The sequence below is a fragment of the Protopterus annectens genome, chromosome 1.part0 (genome assembly GCF_019279795.1).
Source record: "Protopterus annectens isolate FY-2018-M chromosome 1.part0, PAN1.0, whole genome shotgun sequence".
Taxonomy (NCBI): Eukaryota; Metazoa; Chordata; order Ceratodontiformes; family Protopteridae; genus Protopterus; species Protopterus annectens.
Genome location: NC_056725.1, coordinates 1,257,897,556 through 1,257,918,351, shown reverse-complemented (window position 1 = coordinate 1,257,918,351; position 20,796 = coordinate 1,257,897,556). Strand labels below are relative to the sequence as shown.

The following is a 20,796-nucleotide window of genomic DNA, read 5'->3' as shown; positions in this document are numbered from 1 at the left end:
ATGCAACTATAGGTCTCAAAGGAGGGTTGTCAACCTGCTTGTGTATCTTTGGGATTCCAAATATTTCTGGAACTATAGGTTTAGGGACTTTCAAGTAGTTATACATGTCTACATCCATTAGCCCTTGTAGTAAGTTGTCCTGAAGGATGTAATCTATCTTCCTATAACACATATTCATCTCATTTTTAGACGCTAAGTTATATCTATCTTCATTGTTCAGAATTTCCAACATCTTTTTGGTATAGTCCCAGTGGTCCATAAGGACCACACCTCCCCCCTTGTCAGGTTTCATAATTCTTAACTTTTCATTTTCTTGAAGTTTTTTAAGAACATCCTTTTCCTCTGGGGTTAAATTACTAAAATCTTGTGTTTTCTCATTGGGTACAAATCCTTGTCTTACCATGTCTATAATTGTTGTCTCAAAATTCAAAATGTCAGTATGAAGGGGGGGATTAAACACACTTCTCCTTTTTAATTTTTCACTATTAGTATTGTTCGTGTCCTGAAGTAGTAATCCCAGGTTCAATTTTCTGGTAAACAATTTTATATCTATCAAAACTTCTTCCATTTTCGGCTTTTTCTTTGGTACAAAGGAAAATCCCTTTGTAAATAAACCAAAAAAGCCGGAGATATTTCTAACTCCGTAAAATTGTAAATGTGAAAATTCTCCATGGAGTGTATACTGCATGGTACTAAATCAGTTGGCCCCCCTTCCTTATCACAATTTAATAATGTAGTCTCCTGACCTTCCCTACTGTTGTTCTGAACCTCGTTTAAGTTAGTACTATCCTTATTTGTAGTTTCTGTCAATACTGGAACAATTTCCTTATTATAAAAATGTGAACATTCTATCTGTGTCTCGTTCCCCTCTGTTGTTTTGCCTGATAACAATTCCCTATTGCCTCTGCATATGAAAAGTGTTGACTCTGATTCCTGATTCGGTCCGATCTCCGGGGTCCCTGATCTTCCCCTAAAGGGTCTTCCTGGTTATCTCCCTCATCGTCCACAAGACTTCTGCGCCTATTGTTGTAAAAGGATTCATTTGGGTATTGTTGGAATCCCTGTCCCCCCACTGAATCGTCACTTCTATTTCGTCCATAAAAAAATCTCTTATTGTTAGTCCTGTTCCCAGGATTTACATAAGCTCTCCCTTCCCTATATTCTCTCAAATCCCGCTCAATTTTGTCACATTTCCTCTTATAATTTTTAGTAACATTAAAATCAACATCCTGCAGTACACCACAGTATACATTCTTATATTCTTGTACTGTAAACAACAAATCATTACTAATGTCATGATATAATTTATCAACACATTTTTTACTTGCATTTAAAATTTTTTCATTACTATCTATCATGGCTTTTAAAATAGATAGTCCACAGTCATTAAGCAATTCCGTGATGGTATTAAATAATTCTTCATCATTGCGTACATTGTTGGGGTATTTTATCAGTCTAAGTCCCTTAGGGACTATCTTCTGTTCCACACATTTCTTTAGATACCAATTGTCCAAACTAAGATTACGGTACCTGTTAAGCTCCGTTTCAAGAAGCTTACATTTGTCCTTGTATCGGTGGTATGTCAATGGTTTTGTTTTCGTTGTGTCCATTCTCTAGCAGCGATTTATCAAGCCACTCGTTGAAGGCTATGTTGTTATAGCCCTCTAAAACACGCTGTCCTCTATTAAAGTGCGTTTTTTTGTTGTTATTATAACCATTCGCTCCCTCCCGAGCCATGTTGGTATTTCGTTCAGTTGTAACCTGGACGCGGGAGTTGTGCGTCACCCCAGCGCTTTCACGTGTCACCTCCTCCCGTCTCTCTTCACCGGTGGGGCTCCGTTGACCACACGGTATAGACCCAGTGAGGTCTAATGAAATAACCGACCCTGTTGCCTATAAATAAATAACAAAAAAATGCACTTTAATAGAGGACAGCGTGTTTTAGAGGGCTATAACAACATAGCCTTCAACGAGTGGCTTGATAAATCGTTTTCGTTAGAGAATAGACACAACGAAAACAAAACCATTGACGACAATTACCGATACAAGGACAAATGTAAGCTTCTTGAAACGGAGCTTAACAGGTACCGTAATCTTAGTTTGGACAATTGGTATCTAAAGAAATGTGTGGAACAGAAGATAGTCCCTAAGGGACTTAGACTGATAAAATACCCCAACAATGTACGCAATGATGAAGAATTATTTAATACCATCACGGAATTGCTTAATGACTGTGGACTATCTATTTTAAAAGCCATGATAGATAGTAATGAAAAAATTTTAAATGCAAGTAAAAAATGTGTTGATAAATTATATCATGACATTAGTAATGATTTGTTGTTTACAGTACAAGAATATAAGAATGTATACTGTGGTGTACTGCAGGATGTTGATTTTAATGTTACTAAAAATTATAAGAGGAAATGTGACAAAATTGAGCGGATTTGAGAGAATATAGGAAGGGAGAGCTTATGTAAATCCTGGGAACAGGACTAACAATAAGAGATTTTTATGGACGAATAGAAGTGACGATTCAGTGGGGACAGGGATTCCAACAATACCCAAATGAATCCTTTACAACAATAGGCAGAAGTCTTGTGGACATGAGGAGATAACCAGGAAGACCCTTTAGGGGAAGATCAGGGACCCCGGAGATCGGACCGAATCAGGAATCAGAGTCAACACTTTTCATATGCAGAGGCAATAGGGAATTATCAGGCAAAACAACAGAGGGGAACGAGACACAGATAGAATGTTCACATTTTTATAATAAGGAAATTGTTCCAGTATTGACAGAAACTACAAATAAGGATAGTACTAACTTAAACGAGGTTCAGAACAACAGTAGGGAAGGTCAGGAGACTACATTATTAAATTGTGATAAGGAAGGGGGGCCAACTGATTTAGTACCATGCAGTATACACTCCATGGAGAATTTTCACATTTACAATTTTACGGAGTTATAAATATCTCCGGCTTTTTTTGGTTTATTTACAAAGGGGTTTTCCTTTGTACCAAAGAAAAAGCCGAAAATGGAAGAAGTTTTGATAGATATAAAATTGTTTACCAGAAAATTGAACCTGGGATTACTACTTCAGGACACGAATACTAATAGTGAAAAATTAAAAAGGAGAAGTGTGTTTAATCCCCCCCTTCATACTGACATTTTGAATTTTGAGACAACAATTATAGACATGGTAAGACAAGGATTTGTACCCAATGAGAAAACACAAGATTTTAGTAATTTAACCCCAGAGGAAAAGGATGTTCTTAAAAAACTTCAAGAAAATGAAAAGTTAAGAATTATGAAACCTGACAAGGGGGGAGGTGTGGTCCTTATGGACCACTGGGACTATACCAAAAAGATGTTGGAAATTCTGAACAATGAAGATAGATATAACTTAGCGTCTAAAAATGAGATGAATATGTGTTATAGGAAGATAGATTACATCCTTCAGGACAACTTACTACAAGGGCTAATGGATGTAGACATGTATAACTACTTGAAAGTCCCTAAACCTATAGTTCCAGAAATATTTGGAATCCCAAAGATACACAAGCAGGTTGACAACCCTCCTTTGAGACCTATAGTTACATCTCAGGGTTCAAAAACACAACCTCTGGCGATACTGGTAGACACAAAATTAAAACAATTTAGCAAAGACTACCCCCACATTTTAATTGATTCTTGGGATTTTTTAAAGAAATTTAATGATATCCCATACCAAGACAGATATTTGTTCATAACAATCGATGTAAAAGACCTGTTTTCAGTTATACCTCATGATGTAGGACTTACATGGTTTGAACATATGTTGGTGGATTTTAAGTTTCTGAATAACAATGACTTCAGATTAGTTTTAGAAAGTATGGAGTTAGTATTAAAAAATAATTTCATCTACTTTCAAGGGGACATATATCATCAAAAGGACGGTGTAGCAATGGGGTCGGCCTGTGCGCCAATATAATAATGTTGTTCTGGGAATTGAATTTCGTGTTAAAATCAAAATACAAAGACTATATTGTGAAATATTTCAGATTTCTGGACATTTTTATTATATGGGATGGCACGACCCAGCAGGTGAAAGACTTTATACAGTATATAAACAATACTACACCGTTCCTTAGGTTTACGTTTGATTTAACATCAGACCAAGTGAACTATTTGGATGTTACTATTAGTAAGAACAAAAATGACAAGAAATATAAATCCAGAATATATAGAAAAGCTTGTTTTTCCAATTCTTATGTCCACTTTGAGAGTGACCACCCCTTATTTTTGAAGAAAAATGTGGTAAAGGGGCAAATGATAAGAGCCTCCAGAATGACCAGTGACAGGGGTGAGTTTTTGGAAGAAATGAAGACAATTTACAAATTATTTAGTGAAAGAGGGTACCCCGACGGTCTCATAAAAAGGGTTAAAAAAGATGTTATAAAACAAAGAAATATTAGATATATGCCACTTCTAGGAAATATCCCTATGACAAATATGAATGTAAACACGAGTAGAAATGAGTCCACTAATACGATCATTATTAACAACAATGATGAAAGGACAGAGATTACCCACATAGGAAATACACCCCGGTTGACATTAACATACTTCTATGGGTTTGGTTGGTTAAGGAAAGGGATAAATGAGGTTTGGAATATGTTCTCCAGAATGACCAACAAACCATCAATATTTCAGGAACCACTAAAAATTTGTTATAGAAAGAACACAAATTTAAAGAAAATGTTTGAATTTAAAAAAGATACACATAGGGAACAAGGAGCAAGTAGAAGAGTGGGCACATTTAAGTGTGGTAGATGTGCCCAATGTTCTTTTTTGACAGGAAGCAAGGAACTATGGTTAAAAAACACAGGATGCAAGTTTAGAAGTAATAAATATTACAGTTGTTATAATGGGTGGTATACCTAGCATACTGTTTGGACTGCTGGGCATATTATGTGGGGAAAACCGAAAGACAACTAAGAACGAGAATATATGAACATATGAGAGATATATCAAAGAAAAATGAAAATAATGCATTATACAGACACGTTAGTATGTGTAAGAATGCAAACATTAAGTTTTGGGTATTGGAGGAAGTAAAGGCCTGTGATAGAGGGGGAGACTGGGAAACATTCCTGGAATTCAGGGAACTTATTTGGCAGATGAGATTGGATGTATGTTGCCATAAGGGCCTGAATGATCATATATATATCCATAAAACCAGTGCTAAAAATACTGGCCAATAACCCGAAACAGTGTAATAATGAAAAATGACATATGTAAATATTCACATTAGTGGACTCATTGACAATTGTCAATTATCTCATTTTCAGTGTTTTATTAGGTTTTATGAGTGTTCATTATTGTTATATTTTATCATACACTTATTTTATTAATTCATATACATCATATTTAATATTCTATATTTAATATTTTAATGGTACATTGTGCATTATTTATTGGTAATAATTAATATATTTAAATATACATATATATATATATATATATATATATATATATATATATATATATATATATTTATATTTTATTTATGTATTTATATTTACTTATAACTAAATGTACACCTATGTTTATAGTTATACTCTTGCACATATATTACAATATTTATGTATTTATTTATATATTGGATAAACATCTATATAAATACATTTTTTAATACTATATCAACACACTTTATAGGAACGATTATAGGCACATTAACTTAGTTTATTAAATAATATTCATTTATATTAATATGCGTACATTTTAAAAAATTGAGGGGTTGGATGAACATACACATACACACATATACATATGTATTCTTAAGTATGTGTAACAGTGTTATATGGACACATTTTTTAAGTGGTTTGTATTACAAAAGACAGTTTTTTACAAAACTACATATACCTTTAAAACTAATTGCAATTACAATTAATTATGTTAATTGAACAACTGGCACTTCTAGATATGTATTTAAGAGCTCATCTGAATGGAATACGTAGATTCTGAAGAAGTCCAGTAATCTATGGACGAAAGCGAGCTCAATCTCATGGTTTATTTGTAAGACGGGCTGGTGGTGTTGGTTGTTTGCTGTTATTTAGCCAAACCAAGAAACGGATTACCGGTGTTGGTTTATGGTGGACTTAACTTGTTTTAACTGTTTACTACAATAAATTTATTTGCAACTATCGGTGGAGGAAACGTTTTTTGATTTTGGAGGAAATCCCTTTATTGTGCGGGAAAGCGGACTATACATTGTGTATTTTGTGTTTGGAGGAGGTCTGTGCTTCAGTTATATAATAAAATGTTTTATGCAGATACTGTTAAGAACAAAAATTGTTTTACATGCAGTTACCTTTTCCTCTTCTGTGTCCTTCTAAACATTAATGACACAAAGTGGGTTATATGCTTTATGTTCTACCAACAGGTTTAACAAAGTCAACAAAAGTCCAGTCTTTGTCAGCCAGTTTTTTCTTCCAAACCAATGTTTCACAAATGTGATTGATGTTTTATAATTTCACATTTATTCACTAATTTCAGTGTTGCTGTTCTTCCTCTTCATCTCCTAATACCAGACTCTGGTTCGAGTCCAAGCTACTCCTGATTCTTCTATTCAATGTCTGTGCTTTTTTTCTGCCTCTCAAGCATTTTCTTTTGGAACACTGGTAAAGGTTTTTTTTTTTTTTTTCAAAATATTTTATTAAGTTTTCCAAGAAAAGTAAAAGACAACAAATGACAAACAGTATTCTCATTTTAAGACAAATTATTAAACAAGGTAAAAACTATTTACAATATACACATAGGACTGAAGCAAAACTGCAGATCACAGTTAAAATACACAAGTTCTTTAGTATAAACCAGTAAAGGTTTCACAAAGTCTCCCTATGTGCTTTATTGTCAGAAGAATGAGAAGCAGAGTTCCCTTCTGTTTGAAGGCTCACTTTTTTCGTTGAATAGACTTTTGCTTTGCCTCCTTAGCGTGTTCTGCCATTAGAAAGTGTCTGATCCTCCATGAAAAAATATTCTGATGTCATATGGATACATCCACTTTGAATCTCACACATGCCTCTCAACATTCCCAGATTGCTGAAATAAATTTACTTTTCTTCCTGGTGTCCTGTGAGTAATCATTTTATTTGCACTCTGCTGTTTCCAGTTTTTATACTTTGCTCTTCTGCTACAGTTTGTTCAGGATCAACTCTTTACATTGGTATGATTGCATCTTTACTGATACTTGTCTTGGCTGATTGGCTCAATGTCCCCTTTCAGTTAACAAATCATTCTGTGGAATACCAGTCCAGTTGCTTATTTGTGCTTTTATAAAATTAATAGTCTGTACCTTCCAGTTTCTCTGATACAGCAGAAAATCTCAGTATCTGATGTTAATCTTCATTCATTCATTATGGATGGGATGTCTGTTCCGTCCTCAGAACTGAGTCGGCCTTATACCAAGCTCATGCCAGCCAAAAACTCTCGAGCTGAATGAAAATCAACAACACAGATGGAACATTATGGTAAGACCTAGTTTCTTTTTTTTCTGTGTGCTGTATCCTGGAACTCTTACTGTTTTTTGAAACGGGTCTCTCTGAGAAGTTTCATACTCATCTAGCCTTTTCTTTATTTTTGCTTCTGATACTTGCATTTTTTTTCTGTTTTATCTAGCCTTTTGTTATTTGCATTGATATACTCCTTCAGTGTTTTATTTATTTTAATCAGCTCCGAGTACATTTGATTCTTCTAAATTACTGGAAGCCATGTCTTGTACCAAAGCTGGAGCTTGAACTGCTTTTGCTGAACAGCTGCAGGATTTTTCCCAGTCAATGTTTACTCTTCACTTTTTCTAGTTGATTTTCTTTCAGGTCCTTAAATTTGCTCATCCACCAGGCAGCGTACTTACTAGCCAATAACTGAATTTTATTCAAGTTGGCATAATTACTAGGCCTTACTTCTCATTTTTTTCACACTGCGAGAGCTGAAATGAAGCTGTTGGTCAGGTGCAGCCGTCTTTGAAGTCTCGTAAACTGTACTTTACTTTTAATATCCATCTTTAATATTGTATTTTGTGAACTCATTCCACTCGTACATTATGCAAACTGTACTATACTTTTAATATCTAACTTTAATGTTATATTTATAAAACTTATTTTCAGGATATTAAATTAATATTTAATGGAAGTTTCAACCCTGGTGTCCATTGTAAATGGCATTTACCTATTTGGTCCTTCCTGGGTAACAAAAGTGCAATAAGTAATGCATAAATAGATACATCTAGCTTTTTATTTTTTTTAAACACCTTTATTGAATTTATTGCTTGTGACACAGGCAAACTTACGTTTATATAAAAGTAATCAAACCATATTAACAAGTTCACATTTACAAACATTGTACGTCACATATATTATTATATATCATATAAACAATGTTAAATTGTTCAGTTCCTGCCTTATCTTAAACCTCCTTCCTTCTCCAAAACATTTTTCTGCATGTATTGTTCCCACAATTTCCATTTATCTTTGTTAGTTACTCCTACCCGTTTCTAAACATCCCACTTCCTGTTCTTTTATCTCTGTTACAATATTCACTACTTCAAGTGTACTCGGCTTAGATTTTGACTACCATTTTCTAGTAATTCAATTTTTGACAACCACCAGAGTGAAACTTAACAAGGCCTTACTGTGGTCTAGGCAATTCAGATCCTGCATCCCAGCTCAAAAAATCATTTCCTCAGTTATACTCATTTGGTCACCTGGTATTCCTGACAAAGTACTATGTACTGGATTTTTAAAGAGTGACAACTCATTACAGACCCAAAACATATGTTGTCGGTTACCTCTTTCTTTATTTCTTTCTTTATATTCTTACCTCCAATATTTGTCATCTGACTGAGGAAAAGTTCTTTGGAGTCTGTTTGGGGTGTGAAAGTATCTTTGCAAACTCTTCCAGGCAAAAATCCTAAATCTTCTAGACTTTGTTGCATATTTGGGAGCCATGTATATGTCCTCTCATTGCTTCTTTGGGAACTGCATATCTAATCGCTCTTCCCAATTTTATCTGACCTCTTCTGACTGATTCCTATAGTTATTGTGCAATATGTTTATATACCCTACTAATTATCCCTTTTTAAATAGGGGTTTCTGTTCTAGATTCATTTGGAAACTCAATCAGTGCAGGTTTTTCATTTAGGATTCCCTCATCCCTTTCTCTTTGTCTATACTCTTATCAATCCCCGACAGGGAAGGCAATCACTAGCCTGCAATCCAAATGTCTTCTTGGCCTCTTTCCATTCTGTTAACTTTCCAGCTCTAATTAGTTGTTCCCAATGCCTTGCTTCCTTTGCTGGTTTCCTGCAGTAAATTCCAGCCCCTTCTTGCTTATTCTCTATACCCATAAATGCAGTCAACCCTATAGGCAGAATCTCCTTTCTCCATTCCTGTGTTGGCTTAGTTTTTAGTGTATTTTATGTTACTTTGTGAATATATAATATATGTGACTATTGTTGTTCTCATTAAAAATCTGCGTCCCAAATCCCATTCTTTCCTTATTTCTTAAATTACCTGCACGCTTCATCATCCCTTTCCAGTTAGAGTTGTAGCTTTCTGCTTGTGTCATATATGAGTCTTAACTGTGTAGCTCTAGAAATATTTCTTCAAATCAGGTAATCATAGACCTCCTTTTCTATTGGGAAGATCAACTTTTCCCATTTGACTCTTGCCCTCTTCCACTCCTAAATAAAATCCTTCAACTGTTTATTAATTACTGTCCTCAACTTCTCTTCTGATTAATGCAAATATACCTAACTTGTATATAAAACTTAAGGGACTGAAAACATTTTTACTGCTTGTATGTTGCTATCCACAGGCAAGGGCTTCCATTTTCTCAGTTTTTGTTTTATCTTTTCTTTAGTCTTTTCCAAATATCCTTAGCTGCTGTAACAGAATCCATCTTAATCCATATTCCTAAGTACTTAATTTTATCATGTCCACGTAAATATTGGCATTGCTGAACCAATTCAGGTGGTGTGGGTACTTTGTTTATAACTATAGCCTTTATTTTATCGTTAATTTTATATCCTGATAAAACCCAGAACTGTCTCAGAATGTTCCACAACACTGAGAGGTCTTTTTTTCTGGTTCCATCGGGTACAAAATAAAAATATCTGCAAATAAAACAAACTTTTCTTGAACACCATACCAAGTATATCCTTGAATTTCTGAGTCCCTTGATTTCTTTGCCAGTGGTTATAAATGTAACAAAAAGGAAAGAGGACACCTCTGCTTGGTCCCTCTGTTCAGACACGACTTATCAGAGAGGGACCCTCCCACTTTGATTTTTGCCTCCAGTGCCTTCAATATCCTTCTAATTAACCTTGTTATTGGATCAGGAAATGCAAATGCTTCCATTGCCCTACTCTTAAAATCCCAGTTTACTCTGTTGAATGCTTTCTCTCCTTCAAGACCCACCAGGAACAGCAGTATTTTCTTACTTTCTGGATTATCATTGTTCTATTAATGTTGTCAGATGTTTGCCTCCCCCTTCACAAAACCACATTGGTCCATATCTGTCAATTTTGTCATCACATTTGCCATTCTTTTAGCCATTATAGACATAATCATGTTATGATCATGGTTTAAAATTGAAATGGAATTATATAAAGTTGGATCAGATGAGTCTTTACCATCTTTAGGTATTACAAACACCACAGCTTTTTTCCAGGATATTAATACCTCCCTTCCTTTTAAAGTACTGTTAAACAAAACCTTCCAGATCTTCCTTACTTTCTTCTCCTCTGGCTTCCAAACTTCCACTGGAATACCATCTATTCCTGGAGAATTCCCTGCATGTTGGTTATGCATCACCTTTTTCTATCATCTCCTCCTATCTTAGCTGTTAGGTAGATGACATGTTTAAGTATTCCATAATTGTTTCTATTTGTGCTTTTTCTTAATTTCCCCACTTCTCTGCTTTGTACAGATTTTCATAAAATTCCCGAAATATCTATAATACTTCTACAGGATCTCTGATTATTTTTCTTGTTATAGGTTCCCTAAGTTTGGCAACAACTCTTTCTACTTTCCATTGTCTAAATCATTGTGGCTAAAGTTTTTGTGTTCTGGAGTTATTGTCAAAAATGCAATTGCTTAAAAGAAATATTTCTAAACTCATCCATATTATCCAGTTACTCCATATTATCCAGTTACTCCCTTATTTTCTGTTTAGCACTCTGCAGTGTGCCTCTTTTTTGTTCTGTGAGATTCCTCTTGTTTTGTGATACTTTACCATTTGTCAGCCCCTCTAAGTAATTCTTATTACTTCTTAATCAGATCTATTTTTCTTTTATTTCTACCCTATTTTTAAACTCCGCTTTTATTTTATGCTACTCAGTAGCTATAACTTCTAGGTACTTTCTATCTTCCCTAATAACTCTTGGATAATTTCCACTACCCATTCCTTAAATCGCTCTGTTTTGACAGGTAGGTGGGAAAATACCAGTGTCTCATCTTTACTTCATTACCCTACATTTTTATCTTAGTAGTTGTTGTGTCTTTTGGCTTTTTCCCGGTTCCCTAATGCAGGTTAATCCTTTATATATTTATCATCAACATTGGAACATGTGTCTTATTTTACAAGACTTCTTTTAATAAAAACTCTGAAACAAGTTTAGTAGTTTGCTATGCTTTCTGAAGCAGCTATGTGTTAGATATTTATGGTTATATTTTTATTTTTAATTTAGTGTTTGCTAACTGGGTAATTTTTATTTTAACATTTATTAACTTAATGAATGGTTGTGTGTGTGTGTGTGTGTGTGTGTGTGTCTGTGTATATGTGTGTGTGTGTGTGTGTGTGTGTATGTGTGTGTATATATATATATATATATATATATATATATATATATATATATAGACACACACACACTTGTATGCAGACATACATGTATACACATGCAAGCACAGTTTAGTATAGTGAGTAAGTCAGCATGTTTCTGGAAGGTGAGACTGAAATCAGAGTATAAGGAGAAAACCGATACAAGTGGGAAGAAATGCAAACACGGTAATCCACACAGAAAGTAATAGTAAGTTAACCTTGAACGCTGGAATGTGGAGTTGTAAGACAAAACCATTGAGCCTCTGCTGCCAGCCACTTTTTGTTACTGCAGACCACTTTTGAGATTTTAAAAGCAGTACCAAAAGTATATGATGGGCATTCTTTCTCTCTCTTTTTTTTTTTTGTTTAGTTAGCTTTTTGACTTCATCCCAGGGCCTTATCCCCCGCATCTTTTCCTTTAATGCTGGTTATGGTACACATTGCCTTATCTGTGTCAGAGGCGGTACTGTGGGGGTGTGTTTCAACTAACAAGTCACTACACTGATCATCAGGCATGAAGAAGTACAAGAATATGCGTGTAGTTTACCTGTTCATGGGATACTGAAGGTGGGATAGAGTTCAGATAAAGAAAAGAACAAGTTCTTAAGATATCTGGCACTACTACTTTGCTGTAGGTGGGCACACAGTGAATGTTATGATATAACCATCATTATGATAACTGGGGATGTACTTTCTGGCAAACTCCTGATGCACAGCCTGCCTTGGAAGTGAATGGTCCTTTCAAGTGATTCCATCCTTGCCGTCTTGTTTGGTTCTCTTGCTAAAGTTTATTTCACATGTGGGAGTATAGCATTAACATTGAAAGTCCATGTGTTATGCCAGTCTTTTTGTTGTCTTTAAAGGTGAACAACTCTGTAGATGTTGCACAGCTCACAATGCAGTAACAACTACTTTTCATTTGGTCATTGTTCAGTGAGTCTCTGTTGTTAGACTGATAGTGCAAAAAGTACGGATTAGTTATTGCACAGTTTTGACATTAATGTTGTGTTATGTCACAGTAGTGTTCACATGAAAGTATTACAGCTTTTTCCAGTAATGTCTGCCAGTGTATGGTCACATGCTTTACAGGGAGTGGGGATTATATTTGCAGTGTGTCCTAGGAAAATGAGTTACCCATCACAAAAGATTCACATACCCTTTTCATAGTTGTTTTCTTTACTTAGTGTTGCACTGTGCTGAAGGTAAAATGTATTAATTAATTCATTAAGATCCTATCAGTGGAATGTTCATTGCCAGCTGTTGTGGGCAGTCTAAGCTTTTCTTGTCAAAGACACTAGGCTGGAAACCATCCAGAATGTTGGAGGGTGGCAGTCATTGTTAAGTATCTTTTTCACAGCTCTGAACTCTTAGTAAATAATGTTTTTTTTTTTTCGTTTTGCAGAGATTCATCCAGTACTTGGCATCTAGAAATACACTGTTCAATCTAAGCAATTTTTTGGACAAAAGTGGTTCACATGGTAAGATGCTGCTTCTTCTGTAAACATCAGTTTTTCATCAGTCAGCTTTGACCAGCTTAACTTAAAGAAAACTGCTGTTTGAATATTAATCACTGTATAGACCAGTTTTCAGCACAAAAGTTTATTTAATCCCAGTTTATGTTTTAAGCGTTCTTCTTGTCCACTTTTATATTTCCATAGCAACCTCCCAGGTGACTGGGAACCTCTGTCTAGGAAGGAGGCTCAGACAAATTCCATGCATCACAAACAACTGATAATAGGCCACACTAGTACAGAGAAGCTGGTTGTTGGGTGACATTTCACGTGTTCATTGTAGCTGTAGAGAGCACTGTACTGAGTGCTTTATTCCTGACCTTATCTTCATTCCAACTAGATGTTGTTATCATTCAGTGCATACTTTTAGCTGATCACTGGTTCGCTGATAATATGAGATCAGTCTGTTGTTTTTGCATTAGGAAAAGGCGTACAAAAGTTGTATTTTACACCTCATTGGGTACCCTTACTACAGTACTGGAAAATATCCTCACCCTGTAAGTGGGACTACACTTTTTTTTTTTTTTTTTTTTGCTGTGCAATAGATGCAGCTTGGATTTCCTGCAGCTACAGACAGAGTAAATGAGTCTCTTTCTGCTTACAGAGACATTTCCTGGTTTGAGAAGGATGATATTGCATATAGCCCAGATGTTCTTCGTGTTTCACTGTTGCAGTCATTACATTTGGGTTATCTGCTTGCAGGTAGCCCTCAGTCGGCCTGATTAACAAAGTCATGGGTCCTGCGTAGGTTGCTGTCCCTTCTTCCATGACGTCAGGTCATCAGGGATATAAAACATGCAGCTGTCGCCATTACACCAGTCTTTCTTGCCATGCGGTGCCCGAAACAGAAGCAGATCGCAAGTGCCGGTCGGCCGACTCCTGAAATTTTCATTTTCGAGTTTCAGAACCGAAGTCTTCAACTAAAGCTAAGTACCCCTTTTCGGGAAACTTTTTCTTGCTCCTTACCGATGTCAGTAAAAGTTAATAATTGCATTACTTGTGGAAAGCAAATACCTCATAAAGATTTTCATTCATACTGTATTCCTTGCCTAGGCCCTGACCATGACGTACCTTGCTGTTGGCTTTGTGCTTTGTTTAATCAGCACACTATCCGTCGTCGGTATATTTTCGCCTCTAAATATTTCGGTTCTGTGTTTAATTATCCAGAAATGTCGTCGGTGAGCCATCCAACTACCGGGATTCGAAAAAATGCAAAGATAAAGACAGACACAGGCCGCCAAGGTCCAAAACTGCTGACGACGCTTCTCCTAAACCAGTCACAAGTTCGCCGGTACACAGTAAGGCACTTTCGCAGCCCCTGATACTCGCTACTTCTGATTCGCAGGCCTCTACCGAGACCTATTCAGAGTCCAGTATGCCGCGAGATGCTTCAACTGTGAAACCTGCGGATGTCTCTACCTTGGATGAGTCCAGAGCCGCTGTGTAGGCACCGGCTTCTGAAGGTGTATTCAGACCTACGGACTTGCATATTAAACCAACGCCTCCTTCTTCACTTAGGCCTAAATCTCGAACCATGCCTAAAAAACCGACGCCCAGGCCACATGCTCAGGCCTCTATGCCTGAAAAACAAATGATAAGAATGGCTGAAGATTTAATAACTCTAATCAGGGGTAGCCAATCCCCCCTTTCTAAGAGGCCTAGGACTGAAGTTGTTTATGAATCTTCTGATCAGGATTCTGTTTTTCCTGATTCTTCTGATGATCTGGATTTGCCCTTATCTACTTATGAGGATTCTGATGCACAGGACTCAATTCCCACTGCTTCCCCTCCAGAGGATTTTTCTTTTGGGGAAACCTTGCAAACTCTAAGGGAGCATTTCCACTGTGAATGCCAGGATTTTTCTGATTCAAAAAAGAGGCTTATTGATTTCTTACTCCTATCTCAGCATAGGCCTTTAGCTATTCCTCCTGTATTAGACATTGTTGATGATGCCTTTTTGAAATCTAGTTTGGCCCCTGATTCCTTGCCTCCTGCTCCCAGAAAACCTGACAGATACTACAGGGTCCCTGAGTCACACAAGTTCATTTTTAAAAATCCTATTGCGGATCCAGAGACTATTTTACAGGGGCCCATGGGTCTTAAGGCTTCTACTGCTAAAAATCCTACCCCTTTTGATAGAGACTCCAGGGCACTGGATAGATGGGGTACGAAGGTTTACACTTATGCAACCTTGGCCATTAGGGCTTTAAACTGCCAGTTTCACATGTTAAAGCATCAGCAACATGTCATTGGGTTACTTAAACAGAAAATGATGTTGATTCCTAACTGTGTGGAAAATAAAGAATTACAGGATTTAATGCATTCTGCTGAATAAGTTGGAAAACATACTTTGTAGTGTGGTTTTGATTCATTAGAGGCCTCTTGCAGAGCTGCTGTTACTGGGTCTGTGCTCAGAAGGCATGCTTGGCTAAAGGAGCAGTCTTTGCCTGATCATGTTAAAGCTAAATTGTTGGATGCTCCCTTAAATCAGGACCGCCTGTTTGGCAACAAGGCTGAGGAAGTTCTTAAAAAGATGGAAGATGAAGCTAAATCTATGAAAACTTAAAGATTTCTTACAAGTTCAGCCTCCTAGATTTAGTAGGCACTGGCCCTCTAAGAATTGGTCCTTTCCAGCCCCTACCAGGTCTTCTCAAACCAAACACAGACACAGCAAAATCCCAGGTTTCAGTCACAGGGGGCACACAGGACTAAGCAGTGGGGGGCCTCCACTTCCAAATCTGTGAGTAATAAGACTCCCCCTATGGAAAACTGTCTCAATGACTTTCGTTTAAAATTTCCAAGCACTTATCAACTGACTGCCACTTTGGGGGGAAAGATTGCTCTTCATGCAAAGAACTAGGAACTCATTACCCAGGACAAATGGGTTTTAAATATAGTGTCCCAGGGATACAGATTTCACTTCCACATTTTGCCAACACCAAGTGGGTGGCCGGACCTACCCCCAAATCAGTGGGCAGAGGCCCAAAAACAAGTACTTTCTCTCTTGAGCATGGGACTATTTAACTGGTAGCGGAAAAGGAAAAGGGACTAGGTTTTTACTCAAGACTTTTCCTGGTACCCAGAAAAGACAATTCATGGCGTCCTATCCTGGACCTGTCTACTCTAAACACCTTTTTGGAAATTCAAAAATTAAAGATGCTGATTCTTCACCAATTACTTCCTATGCTAGGCAAAGATGCCTGGTTGGCAACACTCGATTTGAAGGAAGCATACCTACACATCCCAATCAGGGAATCTTGCAGAAGATACCTATGCTTCAAAGCAGGCTACACGCACTATCAGTTCTCTGCACTGCTGTTTGGCTTATCTACTGTGCCCAAGGTATTTACAAAGTGCCTAGCTCCAGTTATTGCATTTTGCAGGCAAAGAAATATTCAGATATACCCACACCTGGACGATTGTCTAATTCAGGCAGAAAGCCGGGACATACTTTTGAATCATCTGGCCTTTGTACAAAGGGTTATAACTTGTCTGGGGTACACCATAAACGAAACAAAATCACACCTGGTACCCTGTCAACAAATTATATTCCTGGGAGCAAGCTTGAATACAACTTCCCAGATGGCTTACCTCATGCCAGAGAAACAAATTAATTTGACAACCTACTTCAAACAAGTGGCCAAAAAAACCCTGCTATCTGCAAGACAAATACTGCAAGCCTTGGGGTTCATGGCCTCCTGCATTCTTCTAATTCCATATGCAAGACTGCATATGAGGAAACTACAGCGGTATCTAAAAAGCCTATGGTGTCAACATTCTCAGGATCTAGAAGCAATGATTCCTATCATACCTTGCCTACACCTAGAATTCCTTTGGTGGACAGAGGCCTGCCACCAAAACAAGGGACTACCTTTCACACTACCCCCTGCCGCCCAAACCCTAACAGACGCATCAGACAGACTATGCATGGGGGGATCACCTGGCAGGGAAGTGCATTCAGGGCAAATGGAACCCAAGTCAAATGCACCTGCATGTCAGTCAAAAAGAAATGTTAGCTGTACAGAATGCCCTTACAGCCTTCAAGGACCACATTCTTCCAGGACAACTTATGGCAAAGACGGACAACACCACTGTTATGTGGTACATAAACAAGTAGGGGGTACACATTCTTACCCCCTCTGCAGACTAGCTATGGCATTGTGGAACACAGCCTTGAGCTACCAAGTGCACCTACAAGCTCAATTCCCGCCAGGAAAATTAAATACACTGACGGACTAAGCAGAAACCTCATGGACCCACACGAATGGAAACTGGAACCAAGGATTTTCAACATGTTGATAAGGAAATGGGGGAGCCCAGGTACAGACCTGTTTGACTCTCCACAGAACTACCAATTGGGCATATTTTGCACAAGGACTCCCCACAAGCAAGCCTGGAAAGTGGATGCTCTGTCCTTCAGCTGGAAAAAAACATCAGTGTGTGCCTTCCCCCCCTCTGCCTCTGCCTTCCAAAGTACTACTAAAATCAAACAGGACAAACCAAGGATTATTTTGATTGCTCCAGACTGGCCACGCCAACACTGGTACCCCCTCTTGCGCAGTGTCTCATGGTTATCCCCGTGGCACCTGCCTCAGAGGCCTTCCCTGTTGTTTCAGCAGGAGAACCAGATTCTGCACCCACAGCTTCTAACACTGAACCTTGCAGCCTGGCTAATTACATAATCTCTCCCCTACCATCCCTCAGTAAACCTGTGATGGATATCATTTTATAGGCAAGGAGGCCTAGTACTAGAAAATCTTATGCTGAAAAATAGAAAAGATTCTGTGCCTGGAACCAATCTCAAGGGATGAGCACAGCAGGCCCAATTTACCTCAGATTTTACAATACTTAACTGAGATGCTTCACAAGGGCCTGTCTTTTTCCTCCATTAAAATCCACGCCTCAGCCATTTCAGCTCATTATAACACAGAACCTCCCCTCTTCTCTCATCCACTGCTCAAGCAGTTCCTCAGAGGGGCCAAAATTTGAGACCACCCAGGAGAGCTCCAACCCCAGCCTGAGACCTTAACTTTGTTTTGGAGAAACTCACTCTACCTCCTTTCGAGCCAGCTGCTACTGCAGACTTAAAATTTCTTTCTTGGAAAACAGCTTTCCTTTTAGCAATCACTTCAGCTAGAAGGGTATCTGAATTACAGGCCCTTATGGCAGTGGAGCCTTTCATCATCTTTCATGCGGACAGGGTGTCCCTCAGAACCAGTCCATCCTTCATGCCCAAGGTGGTATGCAGTGTGGCTCTTAATCAGTTTATTCATTTGCCAACCTTCTTTCCCAATCCACAGAACAAAGGGGGATGGATACTGCATTCCTTAGATGTGCACAGACAACTTAGATTCTACTTGGACAGGACTAAACCTCAAAGGAAATCTGAACAACTGCTGCTGGTGGCATTTGCTGCAGGGGCAGAGGGGAAGGCTATTTCAAAGCAAACCATTTCTAAATGGATAGGCCATTGCATTCATTTCTGCTATAAGCACCAGGGAAAACCTATCACCCAGGGGATCAGACCTCACTCCACCAGGGCTGCATCTACCTCTGCAGCCTTTCTCAGAGGTGTCCCTACCAGGGACATCCTAGAAGCTGCTACCTGGAGTTCTGTGCATACTTTCACCAAGCATTATCATTTGCCAATTTTCTCTAAATCCAGAGGTGGCTTTGCCATTGCAGTCTTGCAGGGCCTTATAGCTGGTCCTAATGCTGTCTAAATTCCTCCTCCCAACCATAGCTTTGGGAATCTACCGAAATGTAATGACTGCAACAGTGAAACACGAAGAACATAGTACAGGTATGTACACGTGCCATAAATGTAGATGTTAGAGTGTATTCACTGTTGCAGTCCTGGTTACCCTCCCTCCAGCCCCCTAACATCTTTTGGCTATACCTCTACTTTCCTTCACTATGCTTAAAAGCCTTTTTGGTGTATTTTTTTTTGTTGGAGGTATATCATTGTACTTTTATATTTAATTGCTCCCCATTGGGGGGTACCTGACATCTGGGGCAAGAAAACTGATGTAATGGCGTCGGCTGCATGTTTTATATCCCTGACAACCTGACGTCATGGAAGAAGGGACAGCAACCGACGCAGGACCCAAGACTTTGTTAATCAGGCCGACTGAGGGCTACCTACAAGCAGATTACCCAAATGTAATGACTGCAACAGTGAATACACTCGAACATCTACATTTATGGTAAGTGTGCACAACTGTACTTTGCCAGGCTCTTAAAGTCAGAGTATTCCTTCAGCTTTACTCATTCAGAATTTCTACACTCTGTTTGCTACTGTAGTCTCACTGCTGCTGAAGACATTCTTTCTTTCCTTCCTGCTACACAAGCAGAAACTTTATCAGTGAAGATCATTTTGCTGTTATGAGCTGTTAACTTGCTTTTTCTTGCTGTGTCCCAGTACTTCATATTCTAATGTAATTTAGTTTCTTTCAGTTACTAACTTCCCTCCTTCCATGAAAGACTTGTGCTGACCACATTGCATTTCCAGTTCTCAACTTGCACCATTCCTTCCAATAGTCCCTACAGTTCCACAGTTTATTCCTCCATGACTTATAGTATTGTCTTTTACATGTGCCTTACCTAAGTTGTGTCTATGTCTAACAATGTTTGCAACCTTCATCTTCATCTTCAGACTGCCTGCATACTAACAACACTTGCCCACAATTTCTCCACAGATGTCACCCACTAGTCTGAAATTTGTGTTCTCCACTATATCCTTGATGTAGCCCTTCCTAAACATGTAACTTGACATAGTAATATAATTATTCACATAGGATCATTCCCTTTACAAAATTTGCATTTCTACATGTATGTGTGTGCACATGAACGCAGTACACACACACACACACACGTGTGTCTGTTTCTCGCTCTCTCTGAATATGTGTGTATTTATACACACACAAAATAGTTGCAGGTCATATCAGCAAATGCTTTTTTAGTGTTATAAGAGCAACAGTTATTTGAGCGAATGTTCTTTGTTATGGTGGTTTTGCTGACTACTTTTTTTTATACGAGGTTGCATTGCAGTAGGGTCTGGGAATTTGACCTTACCCCCACTGTTGTATGATCTTGGGTATGTGGGAAAGTGAACTTTTTTGTTTTTTGTTATTTTCAGTCATTTTAGATTTTATCTAAAATGATCTGTGTTTGTTTGTTTGCTTTTCTGAGTGTTTGGTATTTGATGAGACACTTATATAAAATATGTATTGTGTTTTGTATATGTATATATATTTTATACACACACACACACACACACACACACACACACACACACACACACACACACGTGTATGTTGACACTTTGTTGCAAATGCTCTGAGGCTAATCCTTGGAGCATGCAGAGAAGGAACATGTGACTCCTGAGACTCCACAGTCCCTGGGGAAAGGGCATACTCACCTACTTTG

At 37.9% G+C, this 20,796-nt stretch overlaps 1 protein-coding gene across 18 annotated transcripts in view; it reads left to right on the top strand.

Annotated features, from left to right (window-relative positions):
* Nucleotides 1-20,796, top strand: part of SNAP91 (synaptosome associated protein 91) — a 2,005,574-nt gene that overhangs the window by 718,942 nt on the left and 1,265,836 nt on the right. For all 18 annotated transcript variants that reach the window (XM_044066094.1, XM_044066049.1, XM_044066072.1 and 15 more), the window contains exon 3: nt 13,260-13,335. In XM_044066094.1, the coding sequence (XP_043922029.1) occupies nt 13,260-13,335 (76 nt within the window). The remainder of the gene's footprint in view (nt 1-13,259; nt 13,336-20,796) is intronic.